The 20,938-nt window shown below is 33.9% G+C and overlaps 1 protein-coding gene across 1 annotated transcript; it reads left to right on the forward strand.

Moving 5' to 3' along the window:
• The first annotated feature begins 9,789 nt into the window (after window positions 1–9,789).
• LOC119831899 (tyrosine-protein kinase receptor torso-like) lies at window positions 9,790–19,515 on the forward strand. The gene is made up of 15 exons (XM_038355469.1): window positions 9,790–9,793; window positions 11,977–12,116; window positions 13,078–13,336; window positions 13,427–13,503; window positions 13,777–13,915; window positions 14,271–14,425; window positions 15,128–15,242; window positions 15,415–15,551; window positions 15,762–15,942; window positions 17,067–17,232; window positions 17,475–17,891; window positions 18,403–18,540; window positions 18,753–18,901; window positions 18,989–19,022; window positions 19,413–19,515. Exons 1-15 carry the CDS (start codon window positions 9,790–9,792, stop codon window positions 19,513–19,515), a joined length of 2,214 nt encoding a protein of 737 aa, XP_038211397.1.
• Window positions 19,516–20,938: the final 1,423 nt, after the last annotated feature.

Genomic DNA, 20,938 nt, shown 5'->3' on the forward strand with positions numbered 1-20,938 from the left:
ATCTAAGGGCATTATTCGCACCCAGCACCCAGTTGGCAGGAATCTTGCACCATCGTAAATAAAATCTGAAATGTCCTCATCAATTCGACATCGGAAAATAAGGTACTTGGGGTAAAAGGTCATAAAAAGGCATCGCGATTTTAGCAACCCGCTACATTTTATCATAAAGTGAGTTTAAAGTCAAAAATCATACATCAGGATCTACAAAGGGTGTCAATACTTTTTCCCTTTTACACTTTTTTAAGAGCTACAGATTCTGAGGAACGATTCAAAGCCTTTGGAAAGACTATATTGTGTCTTGATATAACGGTAACTAGATTGTTTATTTTGCTTGAAAGTTCTTTCAACTTTTAAAATAATGCTAATGTTTGATCCAAGGGAATTCAAAATAATATAAAGTGTTGTTGTAAATTTATTTGCATTGTGGTTTATATAGACAATCGACCAGATATCATTTAGTATCACATGACGATGAATAGCTATGTGTGATAACAAAACTGGAGAAGCAACGTTCCTGCTCTCTATTAGCATTATTTCATTCAATTGCAAACATTGTAAAAGTCTTAAGAGGTTTATCCTTCTGCAGAATTTAAAAGAGTTCAACGACAGAAGAGGTATTACAAAGCATTATATAAAAAAGTAACTGGCCACTAAATAAAATTGGCGGCGACGGCGATGACAATGATGAAATTAATAAAAAGTTAAGATCATTCTTATTCCAAAATTAAACATTCTCATGAAAAAACAATAATTGCTTTAGCTTCATTAGTTTCTAGATCATAATTTATGCTGGTTTCCGAATTTAATTGATATATTAATGCTTTCAATGCTTCCTGCTATATCGTTCCACACCACCTACCACAAAGACCTCTGTAGAACTACGAATGAGGATGATTACTCTTTCTCTCTTGTAAATTCGTTAAATTTTGATATGTTCATTTGGTCCTTACACGACTATATCCAATAGGTTTTAGGTAGATATTTACAATTTGATTTTAGACTCAAATTGTAAGTATACCATATGATACTCGCTAAACTGACACCCTAAATTTCGTGCTAGCATTCGTACAATTTTTGTGTTTTCGTGCTAATGTCTGGTGCCTGGATAAAGCGAAAGAGTAAAAAACACTATGTGCTAGGACTGGAACAGAATATGTACATCATTATAATATTATTTTATAGATAAGTTTTGAAATCCAAGTCTATTCGATATACCAATATATTCAAGTATCAAAATCGAATGTTTATTTTAGATGACTGAATAATATTAAGGAGGCCGTCGGTAAGTAAATAATAACAGATTCATGTTCGATCCCATCGGATGGGAATGGAATCTCGCTTTATCGATATGTATTTGCCAAATATTAAATATAAATGATTATATTATCAATTCATACTACTTTCAACTATACCATGTGACATGTCAATCTTCTATACTACCAAACAAGGTGAAATGAAAGTGACAGTATAACTAATCAATGACACGATTTAAAATGACAAACTTGCATTAATTAGAGATACGCTTGAGATACGATATTTTTAAGCATTTTTTATAATTGATTAATAGGGCTACCACATTAGGTAATTTTAACATTATAATTTTTAAACGAAGATGTCAATATTAAAGAAAAACCATTATTAACGATTATTCATAAAGCATTTATAAAAAATTACATTACAATTTCTGGTGATATTGTTCTACAATTTGATCTTATTTGTATTTTGTAAATAAGCTTTTTATAATAAATCACAGCAATATGCATCCCAGTGGTACAAAGTAAAATGTACTATCCCGTTTATCGGGAAAAACTGTATATGTATTTAAAAGAGTCATAGACATAAACAAAAATTAGTAAAGGATTTCTTCTATAAGTAAACGGATATAAAACGAATTTAATCAAACCGAAAGTATTGCATTTATTTCTAAAGGTTTAATCCTTCACAGTGATAATGATATCTTGTCATGTGAAGACAAGCTGTATTATTTTGCAAAACCTGTAACATAATTCGAATGCTAAATCGTTTGATTTTTCGGCGCACCTTCCATAAATCCACATCAGCTGTTGTGATATATGCCCAATCGGTGAAGAGTTGTTCGACGACATATTATCATGTAACGATCATATGGGCTGATGATTATAATTTAATAATGTAAATCATCATTTGAATACATTTTGAACTGTGAGTGCATAATTATTTTTAAGAAAAACCTTAACCGCTTTTAAATTGTCAGAATTAGATCAAATTTTAATGGGACCGCACGGGAAGCATCAGCTTTCAAATAAAAATTGAATCATACAGTCGAGTTGAAACCTTACCTTTTTTGAAATCGCTTGAAAATGAAACACGCGATATATGAAATACTTGTAAAAATATATTTCAAATGATTCCACATATCACAATCGTTATTAGCTTATCATGTACAAAAATGTTTTATAAATAACATCCCAATATATATATTGTTCTTCAAAAACGCTTATATTTTAATTAAACGATGCTTGTCTACGCTTAACTCATATTTTCGCTTTGTACTCATTATGCCCTTGTAACATTCAAATTATTATCACGAAACTTCATTCAATCATAAATAATTTGGATAACTGAACTGAGAAAAAACATAGAGAGGTAAAATATTCCTCCCGTAAGCTCATAAGCTGCGCCCCAGTTCCGAACGGAGGGCCAATCAGACCGTGCGCGATAACTGCGAATAAGTCACGCAAACACGTGCTATTGACGTTTTGAAGCTAACGCGTTCTTAATTCGAATATTTTTTTTTTTATAAATTTTAAAACTCAAAGTGACCAGTGACTTCAAATAGTTATCATTCTATTAAACCTCACTCAATATAAATGTTGAATCAATAATCAAATGTTGCATCATCGTAAAAACAAAGTTTGAAATATTACTAATAATTATGATATGATATATATAAAACATACTTACATGCAACGAAAATATTGTTGTTATCCCAATTGTTATTACTTAAATTAGCAACAACGTAAAAGATAACTGTGTAAATGAAGTTATCGATAAGAAATACTATTGTTTTGAAAGATATTTCCGCTTAAAGTCATTGATAAAATGCATCTTGGATTGAGACTCGAATATTTTATACTAGTCATTTTACAATGTAGTTTTTTGGGAGTTTTTGTAAAAGCAGAGATGGTATCAAAACTACCCGCATCATACCTTCAACTACAAAATTTAGCGGAAAATGTATGTCAGGACAACTTTTTTGACACGGTAAGTCTTGTTCTTGTTTATATCTTTTTTTATGGAAATACACGTGTAACGTACATTATTATTGATTTTTTTCCAAATTCAAATTGAACATTTTTCATTGGATAAATATTACCTAAGTACCTATTATGTATGAAGTTAAGTTTATCTTGTAGTTATAAAATTATCTAATATTTGATTAAGATACTACAAAACATTAAAAGCTTTTGAGCTGTCCGAGTACATAGCTTATTATGTATTTATTTATTTTGATTCCAATCTGCCAATTAAAAAAATGTTAAAACTAGTGAACACAGAATATAGAATTTATATCATACTTATATCAAACAGATAGCACAGATGACGGCCTTACGACATATATGTAAAATATGAGTTAGATGCGAGTCGGACTCGCGATACTAAGGGTTCCGTACAAATGTGCTGAAGAGAAATTACAAAAATCTAATTTATTACCGTACCAACACGTGCTTAACCTAGATTTTTTAGTGTTTTTTGCTTCAGAAATATGTGTATATAATTAACGGAAATACAACAGCTTTGGATATTTCTACCGATTATCTAGTACGATCCATGAGATAAAGTCTAGTGACAAACGGGCGAACAGACATACAGACTGACAAACGATGCTAATAGGAATTCGCATTTTACTCTTGCCCAGTGGAATCCTAAAACCTTATACGACTGTAAATATAAATCTACCGTTTTTCATTTTTTATGAAAAAAAGAAGAAATGAAAAGCTGTAATGGCGCTAAAATATATGCTACAGAAGAGTATAACTTAGTAAAGATCAAGATTTCATCCTGGGCGTAAAACAAAAAAAAAAAATAAATTTCAAAATAAAAAACAAATCATGTGGCATTATTTATTGATCGAGCAAAATAAATTAATAAAGAATGATAACGTTATGTTAAATAACTGAATATGTTCAAATTATGAATGCAATTATAAAAAAAACTGTTATTAAACACTTTATTTTATTTTATCGCATTATTCTTACTCCATCATTACTTACTTATTCATACATCGGGTCACCTTTTTAATGAATAATATTTTATCTATGCGTCACTTTGATATCTTACATCACATTTTTTAACTTTTCATAATTATTTTTTTCTTTTTCCAACCGACTTCGAAAAAAGGGAGAAGTTATTAATTCGACTGTATTTTTTTCTTTTCGAATGGTCAGTTTAATAAAAATAAATGATTGTTTTTTTACTGAAAAACTTATTCTTCTTAAGTTTTATTAGTAACTTGATACCAATCAAGTTTTATTAGTTACTTTGTAATGACAATTTTCGGTTTAGCTTTTTGTAATTTTTATATTGGACTAGGCTGCATAGTAGTGTTTCTTTGAGGACATTTTCTTCTCCATCGAGCTTTGTTTCGTAGTATGCAAATGCCAAATTCAAATGTGAAAAAATTGACCAATATCGGCGAAAGGGCGAAAGGGAAATTAAGTAATATAAACTTGGCTTTATAATCAAAAAAGGTTGAATTATGAGCCAAAGTTTCGCAATCCGAATGATCATTAGTATTATTATTTATCCTGGATCAAACAGGGCGAGGGGCTAGTCTATAATATAAAAATAAAGGTAGTTAGATTGTTAAATCTTATAATATTCGCGAATTTATACAAACGTTCATTAGTCTTTTTAGATAATGAAAAATAATGGAAAAGAGCTTTATGACCTAACTGTAATGTCATACTTGTGCCATACTCATCCCAAAACATTAGTGTTAAAAAGTTAACTAATAGAAAACAAATTCAAAAAAAAAAACTCGTATCTCCTTATAACCGATTATTTAAAAACATTCACTTTGTTTCGAAAAATAGATATATAGATAGATGGATAAATAACTCTTTATTTGCACCAATACAAAAGAACAAATACGAAAAGGACACAATCACACGACACAATTACACACAAATAGGCGGCCTTATCGCTAACATAGCGATCTCTTCCAAGCAACCTTAAATGTTAACACGAACCAATCTGAAATCTCATAATCGTGAGCTTTATGTGCTATTACAATTAAATCAATTCGATAAAATAAATGACAATTAATATTGCAGTAGTTTAAACAGTTAACTACAAATACATAAGCTGTAATTTAGCAATCGAATCTTTGATCTGTTATCTGAATATTCGTTACATATGCAATATACGTCACAATATATGCTTCACCGGCCAAAAGTTAATCTTCAGAATTTATTATACTGAATTGGAACATTTGTGGTTTACATGAAGTGTTTATTTATTACTAGGCATTAGTAATTCTATTTGCATACAAATTTATCCTTTACATCTTTACTAATATTATAAATCTGAAGAGTTGTTTGTTTGAACGCCCTAATCTCAGGAACTACTGGTTCGATTTTAAAAAATCTATCAGTGTGAGACAGCCCATTTATTTAGGAGGGCTATAGGCTATATATGTACCACGGAGTGGGCCGCTAGTATTGTATAATTCAAGTGTTGATGGACTCGTAAGGTAAAGCATTTTATTACAAATTAATAAAAACGGAAATGGTTATCAATTCGACAATTTTTTTGTTTATTTGTACTCATTACTTTTTACTGAGTGAACCGTTCATAATTCGATTTTTATTTGAAAGCTGGTGCCTCCCAGGTAGCGCTATTTAATTTTTTATATCCCTAGTTCTGAAAATTTTTAAGTCGGTTTAGTATTTTTGTTAAAAATAAATTTGTGTTTCGTATGATTTTGTATTCATCTCAATTAACCCACTGCAATCTACTATCGCTAACTTGTACAAATTTACTTGAAAAATATGTTATTTTATTTACAGCTTTTAAACAAATGTAATTGCTGCGACTACTACTAGAAGTAATATGTACAGTAAGATATATAATATATCTGTCGATAAGAAACTGGCTGAAAAGCACGTAGTTCTCGATCGTTAAAATGGACCTATAGTAATAATACGATGCGGCTTACTATGGTTAACGCATTCCCGATTAAATATTTAAAATAATGAAACTCGATACAACTTATGTATAACTAGTACCTATACTATATGATATTGTGCTATAATGTGTATAACACTATTATAATAAATAAAAAGTAAAGATCAAATGTTTTATTAATTAAAAATGTAATCTGCCATATATATTACTAGTACTTAACTATTTTAATATGGATAATTTGTGTCTGAATAAAAAAAAAAAACAACACTATTCTTCATAAACTGGATGAGGGTATTTGATTATCCGAAAGCCTAATGAGTGTCTTTTAAGAAAACTTTCATCACAAGCATTCGCAAACATATATTAACTTCCAAAAGAGAATTTTCCCGATGAAGTTATCATTAGCTACATTGTAAACAAGATACTCATCGAGATAAGTATTTGATATTAATTGAAGTAGCGCATTACACACAGTAGCGGTGACGTTTGTCAGCTTACACCTATATATGGATATAGGTGATCCCTTATGTACGCTGCGAGATATGGTAATCCTAATGGACTCAAAATATTGCCACTCGTTATCCTAACATGGATAATATCTGAATATACTTTATGTATTATTGTTGTATTTGCCAAACTAATTCACGCTTAAAGAAGTAAGAAATAGTGTTGTGTGTTCATGCTTTATCGGTAGCACGGCAACACTGTTTTCCTGACTTTAATCACTAGGTTATTATTATGAAATTATGCATAGTTTCTTATCGAAATTATAAGAATTGTCGCATATTTCTGAAGCTGTGATTGCAATGGAGTGATAGAATTTTGCTTTTTATTCCAGCCTACTACCATAAGTATATTGCCATTAAAAACACATGTATGATGAACGTAGATTTTTTTTTTTACTGAACCGAAGAATACAAGAGAGAACCAATGATTGATTTTAAAGTAAGAATAAGACGGCAAATTAAATGTTATAATTTATTTAAAAAATCGCAAACAACGAAGTAGCGATATCGCATTCTATATGGCGTAAATAAGCTACTTATCACCTTAATATGTGTTTAAGAAATCAACGAACCTGCTGCTCAAAAGGATCGTTCAATTACAAAACGGTAATCTGTATAAAATGTAAAAAATCGTCAACTCGGATATTACTTTAAACGAGCTTTTTGTGAACTTGAAAAAACCGCATCAAATTCCGTTACATAATAAAATGGAGGTTTTATTCGTCTCGCCGGTGTAAAAATATTTTTTAACACACACCTTTTTGTGGTTATATCGTTTATGATTCAGAAACATTGAGAAGCGGGGACCCCTATGTTTAGGAAACATTTTGAAACCATGAGACTAGAATTAATATTTTAATGTGGACAATACGTCATTATTGGTTGATATTTAGTAAATATCAACCAATTCATAATTGCATTTTCCTTCGGAACCTACCTAAACGTACCTATACGTATCTTTCTCCTCGATTGTAGATGTGATAATAACATAATCAACTTCCTATAAACTTAATAAAAAAACACAAGAAATAGGGTTTTTAACTGACGTTCACAAAAAAACGAACGAGGGTCCAATTCGATTGATTTTTTTTTTGGTTTTGTTACTCGAGAACTCCGTGAGTTTTCAACCGTTGACATGATTCTTTTTGTGTTTGATAGGAAATTGTTTTTGGTGTCGGTGACCATTGTTGTAGGAGACATTTATGTTTTGGCATTAAGGATTTACGTTTGACTTATTATGCTTCAAGGTTAACTTTGTATGAATAATGTTAACTACGAAACTTGTGCAAATGAAGGGTGTTTCGATAAAATAGAATTTAGTGTATTTTAAAAATCAATTATCATGTAACGAAAAATTATTATCCATTCCAATTGACACAGGATAAAATCAATTATTATTTTTACGCTCTGAATATTATTAAATTAAATATTTCAGTATTCGTAAACTTAAAAGAACAGAAAAAATCGCTTATATGGCGAGATTCGAACCTGCGTCTTATTCCAAATAATTTCGATTACTTTTTAACCGTTCTGGGTTTTTACGAAAATAAATATTTTGCTTTTTTATTTAGAAATTTTTAGAACATAGATATTATGTGTATAAAGCGCCGCCCTAGTTATTTTCCCGAATGACCCTATGGAATATATTACGACTCTGCTACAGTGGTATGTACATTGGATAAGTATTTGAAAAAAAAAACTTGCTCGCGGCTTTACTCGATATCATTACATGCACCGCCCCCTATTGAGTTGACACTGAAAACATATTTAAGAATCATCCAAACCCGAACCCATAACTGAAAACTGCATCGAAATTCACTAGAATTTTTGGATATAAATAGGAACATGTTTGCACAAACATCCTCTCACCCCTACTGCCTCCATTCCGTCGTGGGTTATAAAAAATATGTAAACATCCATTTTAAAAGCGTAGTTTTAAAACATTAGTTTTTAACAACACAATAAAACAAACACATTTTACGCATTATTCTACACGTAACAAAAAGCCAATAAAAATTCAACAAACAATAATGCATACTATAATTACTGTACAGTATTATATTATCTGTGGTATAATGTACGTAATTAATAGACAACAAATTTCAAACCAATGAAGCACGACCACCAATATATGTACTTGACACGGTTTTTGTACCAATAAGTATGTCCGATTAGGTTATTGAACTTCGACAGGACTCAACAAAGACCTCTGTTTATCTTGATCCGTACATTTTTTGCTACTTCACTAAATCTGGTTACATTTAGAATTAAAAGCGTTTTTAATCTAATTGAATGGCATATCATTTTATAATAATGAGAATTACCTGCGGATAGTTTATTCGAAGAATAAAAAATAGGCTCCATTATATTGCTTTTTCTATTTTATTATTCTTTTGTTTAGATTGTTCAGGAATAAGTATTGAAATAATGATATGATACGAGAGAAAAAGCACAAAAAATAACAATAGGTATGGAATGGTGATACAGATAGGTATCTATCGAACAATCGAAATACAGCGCTTCATTTCAGTTAGATAAACAACTTGTAATTTGTAGCAATTTTGTGTTCCTCTAAAACTTTTATGCATAAAAACTAAGATGTTTTTACATATTTAATTGCGCAGCAGTGTTTTTTTTGTACAGTTATTAATTTGACATACTAAAGGTGTTAAAAAACTGTACTCGGTATATTTACCTTACAGATAAAGGTATATGTATTACATTTCTAAAAGAGATGGTGGTAGTAATAGGGGGTTGTGAGGGCAACCTCTGTGAAAGTGCGCCGGAGGGTCCCCCACGTGCATAACACGTTTCGGAGAGCATTCCAGCGTGCGCCCTCCCGCCGGTCGGTGTTGGGGTTGGGGTTTAAGGGAACGCAGATGGTATGACGGGTAACACAGTGTGGTAGACTGAGCTGGCAGCGTGAGCGTTGTGTTCTCTTGCCTCCTTTTTTTATGTCATAGCGGGCAACTGAGCTGGTGGTTCGCCTGATGGTAAGCTATCACCACCGCCCATGAACATTCGCAAAGGTGGTGCCTCTACGAATGTGCTGCCCGCTTTTATGGGGAAAGGGAAAAGGAAAGGATTAAAAACTGGAAAGAAGGAAAGGATTGGGATGGGTGAGAAAAACGGGCCTCCGGCTCCCCCACTCACCGTACGAAACACAGTGGCATGCCACTATTTCACGCCGGTTTTCTGTGGGGGTGACCTCTTGGGAACTCTTTATCCTAAAGTCCAAGACGATTCAGATATAACATATCTACTTAAGTATAATATGCAGTAAATTTAGCGCCTCATAAGTTTTAAAATACACAAATAAGTAAAGATCGAAAGAAGATCTATGGAATCAAACAACTATTAATAAAGCGGTTTAACTCTATAAACCCGGATAAAACGTAAAGAAGGTAAACCCACGTTGCTTGTGGTTAGTATTTGTATGAAACTAAATCAACATGAATCTTTTGATATTTAACTTCGTAGATCCATACAAAACTATTCGAGTCCGTATTGTTGGGTCGCTTTTAAAACTGTTCTAAACTTTAAAGTCTTTTACTAGGAATCTACGATAAAGTGGTAGGTCTAACCTCAGTAGGTACTAGTAATCAATAGGTCCTATTCCTATTTCGTAATTGTGTTTAGAATTTTATCTGATACTAGCTGTTGTCCGCAGCTTCACCTGCGTGGTCAAAATAAATTTTCATGGGAATAAAGCATACTGCGGTAATATATATAAAAAAATTGAAAATTTTCGTGAAAATTTGCGACAAGCCCAAAATGCCCGTAATACGGCCCTATTGCTAAATCCGTTCTTAGGGAAGGTCAACCAACTATTAACTACCTCTGCCAAATGTGTATGTATATGTAAGTTATATGTAAGCAACAAAAAAATTAAAGAATTTCACACAAACTATCGGCAGCCCTAGGTGCCTTTAGCGTAGCCCTATTGCAAAATCCGTTATAAATAGTTCGCGTCCACTGACTATAAACTAGCTTTCTGCCAAATTTTATCTGTATACGTTCAGCCATTTTTGAGATCCGTGATCAGTGAGTGAGTGACCTTTCGCTTTTATATATATAGAAGATATGTCAAACGAGACGAACAATTTATATGTGCATATATAACGCTTCATCCAGTTAAGGTCACATCCCTCTCCAATATTCAGGCGAGATATGCGCGAAATGAGTTATTTCAGTTTGTTGATAAACAGGTAACCGGTGACGGTGACTCAATCACGGATTGAGCACACGTCGTGGCTGTAAACATTGGGGAGTATTACATTAAACGAACGCACTTTAATATATTTACGTCTCTAAATGTTGTCTTTTCATTTGTTATTTGACCGTAGTCTTGCGTCATGGTTTTTGTTAGGAATCCTTTTTTTATATTTAAATGGATTTGCTTAAGGTCTTGGCAATAGAAAAAACGTATAATTAGAATATAAGGGATGAAATATTTATTGATTTAATGCTTAAAGACTTTAGAATCCAATAAACCGTTTCGCTGATATGTGTTTTCAGACAGACTTACACACGAATTTTTATTATATTATCCTATTGTATGAATACATCGTATTAGTAAAATAACTGAGGCTCGATAAACTAATGATGTGGGACATGCAGTTTCCATTAGTCTTTTTTTTCTACCCTATAACTAGATACATAGATTTTATAAAGATTTATGAACTTATTTCAGCGTCAAAGCTTCACAACCTCACGACTACATAATATTATGAATAATTTTACGAAAAGGTTGTTTTGAAAGGATAAACACGTATAACATGATTGAAATTTTACATCGAGATACATACATTTATCGAAATAAATAATTCATGGTGGCCTTATTATTTTGTATACCATTGTTTCAGCAGCTGAACTGCGAGAAAAACTTTTTAAGTAAGTCCCATTTTTTTATCATCCGGGCTAAGAGAAATCTCGAAGGTTTTTTGCATGCAAAATATAATAATTCGGTTTTCCACTTGATTGTTCACTTCAATCATCATCATTGCTTTACCAGACAACAATTTGACAGGCATACCATAAAAAAATAAAAAAAAAAGATTGATTTTGAAACAGATTTATTGCTTATGAAATTCCACTGTAATTTTTTTAGATTTGTCCTGGCCAGTAAAATTAAGTACCTTCCTATATCAATATGAATTTGTTTGGATAGTCTGAACTTATAATACCCCTGTAGTACCCTATATTTCCGATCACATTGTAGGAAATGTAAATTAGTGTACCTATAGTTTGAAAAGCGTGGATTATAGTTTAAACTACAAAACTTATTGTATACTACAACCAGGTCATCATTACGAAACTCAGAAGGAGCCGCCGTCGGTGGAAATAAAATGCCGATTGGAGAATACGCTTGCGTTTGTAATACCACCATCGAAGGAAGCGCAGATAGTTGTTATTATTGAAGATAACTCGCCTAAATCGATAGTAAGTGGAAGAGGGTATATATAAATATAATAAACATAAAAAAAAACTTATACATTGGTGTTATTCATACATTGTCTCATTAACAAGTTTTTTTACTCTAAACTTAATACTACGTTTAACTTAGTATTAGAGGAATTTAATCAAAACCCAATAAAATGAACATTGCATTATAAATTAAAAAATTTCTACACACAAAGTGACAATTACTGGTACACTGATAATAGTTGCGGGATATTCCCCAGTATATATAACTGTAAAATGTATCCTCTTATCTAATCATGTTTTAATAGATTATTAAATGACACAAAAGATTATCCTGTTTGTTTGTACATTTGGTTAATGGGTCGGCGTGTACACGTGCGGTATGACGATCTTCTCCAAGTTCATAGACTTGCAAACTACGCGAGTTAACAGCGAACTGTCACAACACTTTTGAAACATGTTTGTTTACTTTCACGTTACGTTCACGTAGAACTCTTTAGGTCTATTAAAAATAAACACACCTAAATTGTTAAGCCTATCCTACCTAATCTAGTATAGTATTACATTATCTGTGACCTAACGTCACATTTTTAACTAATCTTCATTCATTCAATTAAATGCTTTATACAATAATTAGCTGCGCCCCGCGGTTTCACCCGCGTAAGTCCGTATCCCGTAGAAATATCGGGATAAATGTTGCCTTTATGTTATTCCAGTTGTCCAACTACCTACGTACCAAATTTCATTGCAATCAATTCAGTAGTTTTTTCGTGAAAGAGTAATAAACACACACATATCCTTACAAACTTTCGCAATTATAATAAGAGTAGGATAGTAGGACAGTAGGATATGGACCATATAAAATATAAATATATTCGATAATTATGTACTACATTAGATGACATAGACCAATTAAAATCGTCGTTTAATAGAATAATAACCACATTAAAATATATCTTACCAAATTTTATCCCCGCAGCTAAACTTTGTATTGGTAAAACCGGGCAATGAAAGCGGGGAAATTAATACACCATCAGGCAACCATACCTTATGGACGGCAGTTATGAACAGTGACGGGAGACCGTCATTTTGGAAAAAAAATCGATACATTCAATCGTGGACAACTTTACCCCCTACAGCGAACAAGACCTATGTCGCTTCACCCACTTTTCGATTTGACAAGTATGAACCAGGCTCAAGCGATATTGATGCAGAATTGGTCTGGAATACTACGGATCGTAAGTATATGATCTAAATGCTTTAAAGAAAATGTTTCCCCTTTATAATATTCGTGTACTGTTTTATGATATCGCTCCTTTTAATTTTAGCGACGGATATGTGCTTTGAGGTATTTAACCGCTGTGAATCTTACCAGCCAGGAAATGCATTCAAATTAAGCATACGAGTAAGTAAAAATGTGATATTTTTAAGTAACTGTAAACTCATTAAATTAGAATATATAATATAATAAGAAGAACTAATATATTTCAATAATAATTTATAATATAGACACCATTATACGTGATTATTGTAACTATAAAGTTTTTTAGGTATCTCAAGCTCTCGTACCTTTCAAATATTCATTAAATAAAATAAATAAAATAGAATTTCTTTATTTGTTTCAATAATTTTTACACGATATAGATACATATATTGCATTAATTAATATAAATTTCAGCCAAATCAGCGCCGATTGGTGGCGCTGAAAGACTTACCTCTGGACGACATTTGCACCATTACAATCCTGGGAAAGTATGGGAGAACGGATTTTGATTACCAAACACCATCTTGTCATGACATTCCCGGTTGCCTGCCTAGTAAGAGAGAATTTTTAAAGATTACGTAAACTTGTTTACCAACGACTTTCAATTTCCATTTAAGTTTTGATTTCGCTCTAGAAAGATGTCTACGCATTCATATAAGATCACCTTCTTCATGACTCTTCAGATTTTTTGTGAAATTTCATTTATATATAAACATTCTTCGTTTATTTAATATCTGAATCAGTAGATAGTATAGTTACACGTAGAACATATTACTAATATCTGGTATGATTCTATTAACTCCCTCCCTGACTAGGACGAGAAAAAAACAAATTAATTAAAAATAATAATATCAGATTATTACGAAATCAAATTATCAAGTAAAAATAAAATACCTTACATTTTTCAGTTCCAGATAAAATAGAAAATATTAGTGTGTCAGTGACAGAAATGAGTTCAGAATCTTGGAGCGTTCACGTACAATGGTTGAAGCCAATACACCCTCCCAATTACTACATCGTGACTTTGCGGGCTGAAAATGATTATGAGCAAAACGTTACAGGGGTAAGTTGTACGTACCATACAAGACGTGGATTATAACATTTACCTAATTATGAACCGCCTGCAAGGGATTAAATTAGTTTTTGTTAGAGCTACATTATACGTGAATTATGCTGCCATATTTTTTTCAATATTAAGCATTTTATATTCACATTCCTGCACGTTTTACTGCAAAATGCATTTCGTAGAGATTTCAACAGCGTCATCAACACTAATGGAATATTGGCTTTTGACTAAGAGTGCGCTAACATTGTAGATGATGATATTGACGAAAAGCGTAAATTGTTTATGTTGATAGCTTACGAAATCTTAATGAAAAGGCAAACAAAATATTTCCAAAACATTGATTGTCTTCAAGACGCTATAATTGTTATTTTTTTATTTAATTTTAGTTTACTTAAGCAATGATTGTACTCTGTAAAATTAAGTGAAAATTTTGGTTTCTCTCTCTAATTTTCAGAATAACCTTAAGTTATTCCATTATTTATAATAGATGTTTATGAAAACTAATTGAAATATTTTAAACCAATATTACCAAACGTAATTACAGTGTTTCTGTAAAGCGAAAATAGTTTAAAAAATAATTGACTATAACTTTAACGTTAGTTACGTAAATAGTCGTGATATAATATTTCTCAGTTAAATAGTAAGTCTATATAGTGTAGAACCAAAAATTTTATACTATAAATTGCGAATAACTCGCAGTCTGCGTCAGAAGTGACATTCCCGGATGTCCACGAGGAGGGCAGGTACTACGTGTCCGTGTTCGCATTCACGGAGAGCGGGAAATCCGGGAACGGAATACACGACTTCTTCCCACGTGAGTTCATTTTTAGATCCTTTATTGTTTTATTTATTATTTTTAAGGCAAATTTATAAAAGTGATTTTAATTGTTTTGACGTTTGTATTATGTAAGAAATAAAAATATACAAAAAGCAATTTTGAAGTGTTAATTTGTAAGAAATATTAATACATTTTTTTTGTTTTTTAGTTCACGAAGAGCATGCTTCAGTGAGTTTGCTGGTGGGAGCGTGGGCTGCCGTCGCTGTCATGTCTGTTGCATTTGTTGTGGCTTTTGTGTGGTGGAAACGGTACAGAGACATCAAGAAGAGGAATATGTACTTCCCGGTACTTGATTTCTAGAAGATTATTTTACAATTTCAGTCTACACTCTTACGTATATTAAGTATATTTGAATTCTATAGGACAGGTATAAATCCAATAAATTTGGATGGGTTGCATTAAAAACCGGGGCTAGTGAGACATAAAATGCATAATAACGAAGGTTCATTACAGTCACAGTGATGACTTACTATAATTGATCACAAAAACCCACAGGGCCTTACGGAAAAGACGAAAGAGAGCGACGCGGAATCCGAGTCAGTGTGGGAGGACGGGTGGGAGGTGCGCGCCGAGCGCGTGGTGTTGCACGAGCTGGTGGGCGAGGGCGCGTTCGGCGTCGTGCGCCGCGCCACGCTCGCGCCTGACAATAGGGACGTCGCGGTCAAGATGCTCAAGGGTACGTCCGGCTCGGAGTATCGTGTGTTTTTGCTCTTCTTATTGGATGGATAATCAAAGGTCTGTGTGGACTTTTGGCTAGGAGGATCAATTGTCGATGGTTTTGATACTGATAGATACACAAACGTGAGTTCTACCTCGAAGGATTAAGTTTAGATGGCCTTGATGCTGGTAGATATACTAAAAAGTGAATTCTCTACTCGAAAGATGTAAGCTTTATAGAGATGCTGTGCAGCGATGAATAAGAACGTAATGGTTAAGATGCTCAAAAGTGAAATCCGGTTCGTAGGATCAGGCGTTGTTAGCTAGCTAGTTAGTAGTATCATGTACCACGCCGATGAAAAGACGTTGCGGTTACGATGCTATAAGGTCCGGCTCGAAAGACCAAATGTGTTATTTTGTAGCGGAATTATCGCTACAATTGAATACAGAGACGTTAAGGATGACTTGCGGCTCAAAGGGCCATGCGTTTTTCCTCCAAATATTATAAATCCGAAAGTTTGTAAGGATGGGTGTGTGTGTGTGTGTGTGTGTGTTGGTTAATCTTTCACGCAAACCTACTGAACCGATTGCAATGAAATTTGGTACGTAGATAGCTGGACAACTGGAATAACATATAGGCTATACTTTTTATCTCGACATTCCTACGGGATACGGACTTACGCAGGTAAAACCGCTGGGCGTAGCTACTAATCTTATAAAGTTCGTAGACGATGCTGATGTATATAGACGTTGTTGATAAAATGCTTATATGTGAGTTCTAACTCAAAGAACCAGGCGTTGTTTAATTTATAGAAGCGAATGAAAAACATGCTACACACATACTATAAAATATATAGGTAGTTTTGTGCCATCGCGTACACGTTAAACATTCCTTTATAAAAAGATTGCCTGGAAGAGATTGCTCTTGAGCAATAAGGCCGCCTTTTAGTACATATGTGCCAACATGGTCTTTTTTATAATAACAAATTATTCTTTTTCTTTTTTCTTTTCGAAGATATGTACTATAAAGAATATATAAATATAAAATATGTTTTTAAAAATACTCATCGTCGTCATCTGATATTTAGTTTGTTAATGAATTATTTTATTTTAATACATGTTATATCTTTATTTACACAATAGATTTCCCATCTGTGGAAGAAATTCGTTCTTTCCGCGCTGAAATGGAACTAATGAAGAGTGTTGGAAGTCATCCGCATATCGTGAGCCTGGTGGGATGCTGCAGAGGCAGAAAACCTTTCATCATTGCTGAGTACTGTAGTCGGGGAGACTTGCTTACTTATCTCAGGTGTACCATCAGTCATAACTTTTCTTGGCTTAGTATATAGGTAACCTCAGAATAATTACTAGTGGAACTCAGTATTTGTTTCTAGCTATCAAATGCTAGAGTAGAAGAAAATCATATCCACAGCTCTTTATATGATTTATTAGGAATACTTATGAGTTGTCACACTTGTTTTAATGTTCTTTAGGATTCGTAGACAATCTGCTCTTATCTGAAAACTTCTACAGCTGCTTACTATATTTCAGATGTTCCTGGGACCTAATGGTTACAAAGCGCAACGCTAAATACTACAACAATAACAAAGAATTCGACTATCGAGACGATATTAAATACAAGCGAGACTCCAGGCTCGTGATCAACAGACTGTACGACCTTCAAGGAGTCTGCGACACAGAGCTCACTGTACTTGACCTTCTTTCGTTTTGCCGACAAATCGCTATGGGCATGGAGTTTCTATCATCCAACAGAGTTGTCCATAGAGATTTGGCAGCAAGGAATATATTGGTGACTGCTGATAGAACGCTGAAGATCGCCGACTTTGGACTCTCTAGAGATATATACCAGGACAACCAGTACAAGCAGAAGGGTAATGGAAAGATGCCCGTGAAGTGGATGGCGCTAGAGTCCTTGACGCATAGGATATACACGACGCAAAGTGATGTGTAAGTTATTTTGCATGTATTTTATGTGAAGTTTAGGATTCAATATAACAGTATCTTTAAATTGTAAATAAATAAAGATATTTTAAACATTGTGATACACGTCATAACTCGTACTAATATAAAGAAAAGGAACAGGGACAAGGGATACTAAGGAGTGTCTTAAATTGATCCAATGGTTTTAAATCTGACAAAAAGTCACAACATATTAAATTTACAACCTTGTACAACATGACTATTCCGATAAAAACGCAATGATAACTTAAAGGTAATTTAAACTAGTGTCCATACTTAAAACGCAATTCATTCTATTTGTCACCTGTTTCGATTCGGTGCTTTTCTGTTTCCCATCTGCACATAGTATACTTAGGATATAGTGCATTACTACTACTTGCTGTACAGGTGTGGTCGGGATTAGCGCGCATTCCAATACTATTTGTAATTGCCATAGTATAGTCCAGACTCCAGTATAAGAGCGGGAGCAATGTTACTCACGCAGATGTCATGTTGGCAGGTGGTCGTTCGGCGTGGTGATGTGGGAAGTTGTGACGGTGGGCGGCGCGCCGTACGCGGCGGTGAGCGCCGCGCGCCTGCCGCGCCTTCTGCGCGCCGGATACCGCATGCCGCGCCCGCCCAACTGCTCGCCGCTGCTGTGAGTGTGCAAGCTATGGTTTCTCTGAATCGTGCGCGTGCTACAAAGCGCATATGCCACCCGAAATCCAGTTAACATGTAATTCATCTAGCTAACATCGAGGTTTGAGATAAAGAAAAATTTCATTGAGATCGAGTACACCAATTTGTTCGGTCTAAAATTGTCCTTTTGGATGGGAGAATACCTCCTCCTAACATCACGATGTGTGGCAGGTACGAGGTGATGCTGTCATGCTGGCACGCGCGGCCTCGCTCGCGGCCCACGTTCGGCGAGCTGCACGCGCGGCTGGACGAGCTGCTGTGCGCGGGCGCGCGGCACTACCTGGAGCTGGCGCGGCCCGACGACGAGCCGCCGCCCTCGCCCGCCCTGTCCCCCGCCTCACCCCCCGCCCTGCTCTCCGCCCCGGCCCCCGCGCCCCCACCTCCACAAGCCCCTCTCTCCGCTGTCGCCACGCCGCAGCGGTACGTGCGCATGATTGTGAGGTGGGTCAAAAGCATACATACACGTACATAAACATAAACACGCTACACATCAATACAATATAACTTCTCGCACAACGCATTTATAATACGAATTTAACGCACACGTTAAGAATTATTGTACAGTTGTAATTGTAATGAATTATTATATTAGCTATTTAATATGTTGTCTTATATCATTATTATTATTATACATACAGGCATAGAGGATGTTTGTATGTATCTGACTCTTTGAACGCGATTCTGACCTATTTTAAACAGACGATTCTAACTTTGCAAACTCACGAAGGACTGGTGACATACCATAATTTTCTTGCGTATACTCTGAAGTAAATGTATCTCGTTAAAGTGTGTTTTTCAGTTTTATAAACTATATATATATACATATTTCAGAGGAAAATGGCCGTGGTCGAAGCGAAGCTACAACAGGTCGAACACAGCAAACAATTATTCGCCTGCAGGTTATAAGCTATCTAACTCTCTACAAACTGACTAAAATACAACGAGAACTTTATAAAGTTCATCATTAATAATTTGTATAATATCTCTCTAAAATCTACCTCTTATCTATTACTGTTACAACTTGCTTACATACAACTAAGGCCAGTTTCAAGACCCAATGGTAAAGTCACTACTAGTCTATATGGCACTTTTTACGTATATTTTCATATTCTGTTATTTTACATATGACAGATAAAATCAACTTTTCATATCTATAAGCTATGAAACTCGATAGAAATCTATGAATTGATAATAAAACAAAAACAACGAAAGATGAGTTCAAAATGGACGCGACCCTGCAATATGAGAGCTTGCTTTGACGTATTTGTTAAAGACCAATAATAAAATCGCTCTATAACGAATTTCTTCATATTTCACTGAGACTTATTTCACAGCGACGACTCTTCGATTTTGTTTGTATGTGTTTGTAAATAAATCATCTTTTTATTATCTGTACCGATTCTTAGTGACCATGACCATGACCGTCTCCTTGGTACAGTGGTTAACGCGTGAGCGTAGAACCGAGGGGTCCTGGGTTCGATTCCCGGTGGGGACGCACAAAAAAAATGTCTCGGTCTGGCAGGACACAGAAGGCTGATCACCTACTTGTTCCTAAAGAAAATCGATCAGTAAAACGGATGTACATCATCTGCCCCATACCCCACTAGGGGACACGGGACTTCACACACACCGATTCTTAGAAATAATTTTTATTCGCGGATGACATGACGCCATCTAGCAGCTAGAAAAGAAAATTAATGTAGTATGAACTGTGCACACCACACGTGTGGATATTTGCAGTTGAGATGTTTAAACTTAAATATGTTATAACTTTACATTATTATGGACTACTGTGTGACAAAATTTTATTAAATTAATGAATTAAGTTAAGCTATATAATATTAAGTTATATAATACGTTTTTATTGTTTAAAGGGCGCCATAATGTATTCCACTCTGTTGTAAATAAGAGCTCGGGGCCGGCACTGTATACTATACCTATTTGTAAAGTATTGAAATGAATGTTCCTATGATCTCACTAAATAAGTTAATTTAAGGCTTAGACTAAAAAGAATAATATAGATGGAACGCGTTGAACTAAATAGAGGAGCCAAGACGCTTTCAATGTGTGCTGTCTGGTGTGTGGCTCTGATTTCTGTGTCTCGATAGCACCAGCGGTGTGTGTGTGTATCATAATTCCCACTACATTTTAAGCGTTGTTGAGGGTCGCTGAAAAGTAATATAGAAACATGTATTTACTAAACTTTTGAAACATTTTTATTTGTAAATATTTTTTATAAATTATTTTGTGAATGATGAGTGTACCTAAAACATGAATATTACCTATTATGTGTCTTTCTAAAACACACAGCGTTGAGATGAAGAAGCTGTCTATGAATTCTCTAAATCTCTATGGAA

Source organism: Zerene cesonia, chromosome 14, assembly GCF_012273895.1.
Source record: "Zerene cesonia ecotype Mississippi chromosome 14, Zerene_cesonia_1.1, whole genome shotgun sequence".
In the NCBI taxonomy this organism is placed as follows: Eukaryota; Metazoa; Arthropoda; class Insecta; order Lepidoptera; family Pieridae; genus Zerene; species Zerene cesonia.

Coding starts and splice junctions, on each gene's coding strand:
- LOC119831899 (XM_038355469.1), top strand. Junction 18,902..18,988: donor CGACGAGCCGCCGCCCTCGC/CCGCCCTGTCCC, acceptor TCTCCGCTGTCG/CCACGCCGCAGCGGTACGTG. Junction 19,023..19,412: donor TACGTGCGCATGATTGTGAG/GTGGGTCAAAAG, acceptor TACATATTTCAG/AGGAAAATGGCCGTGGTCGA.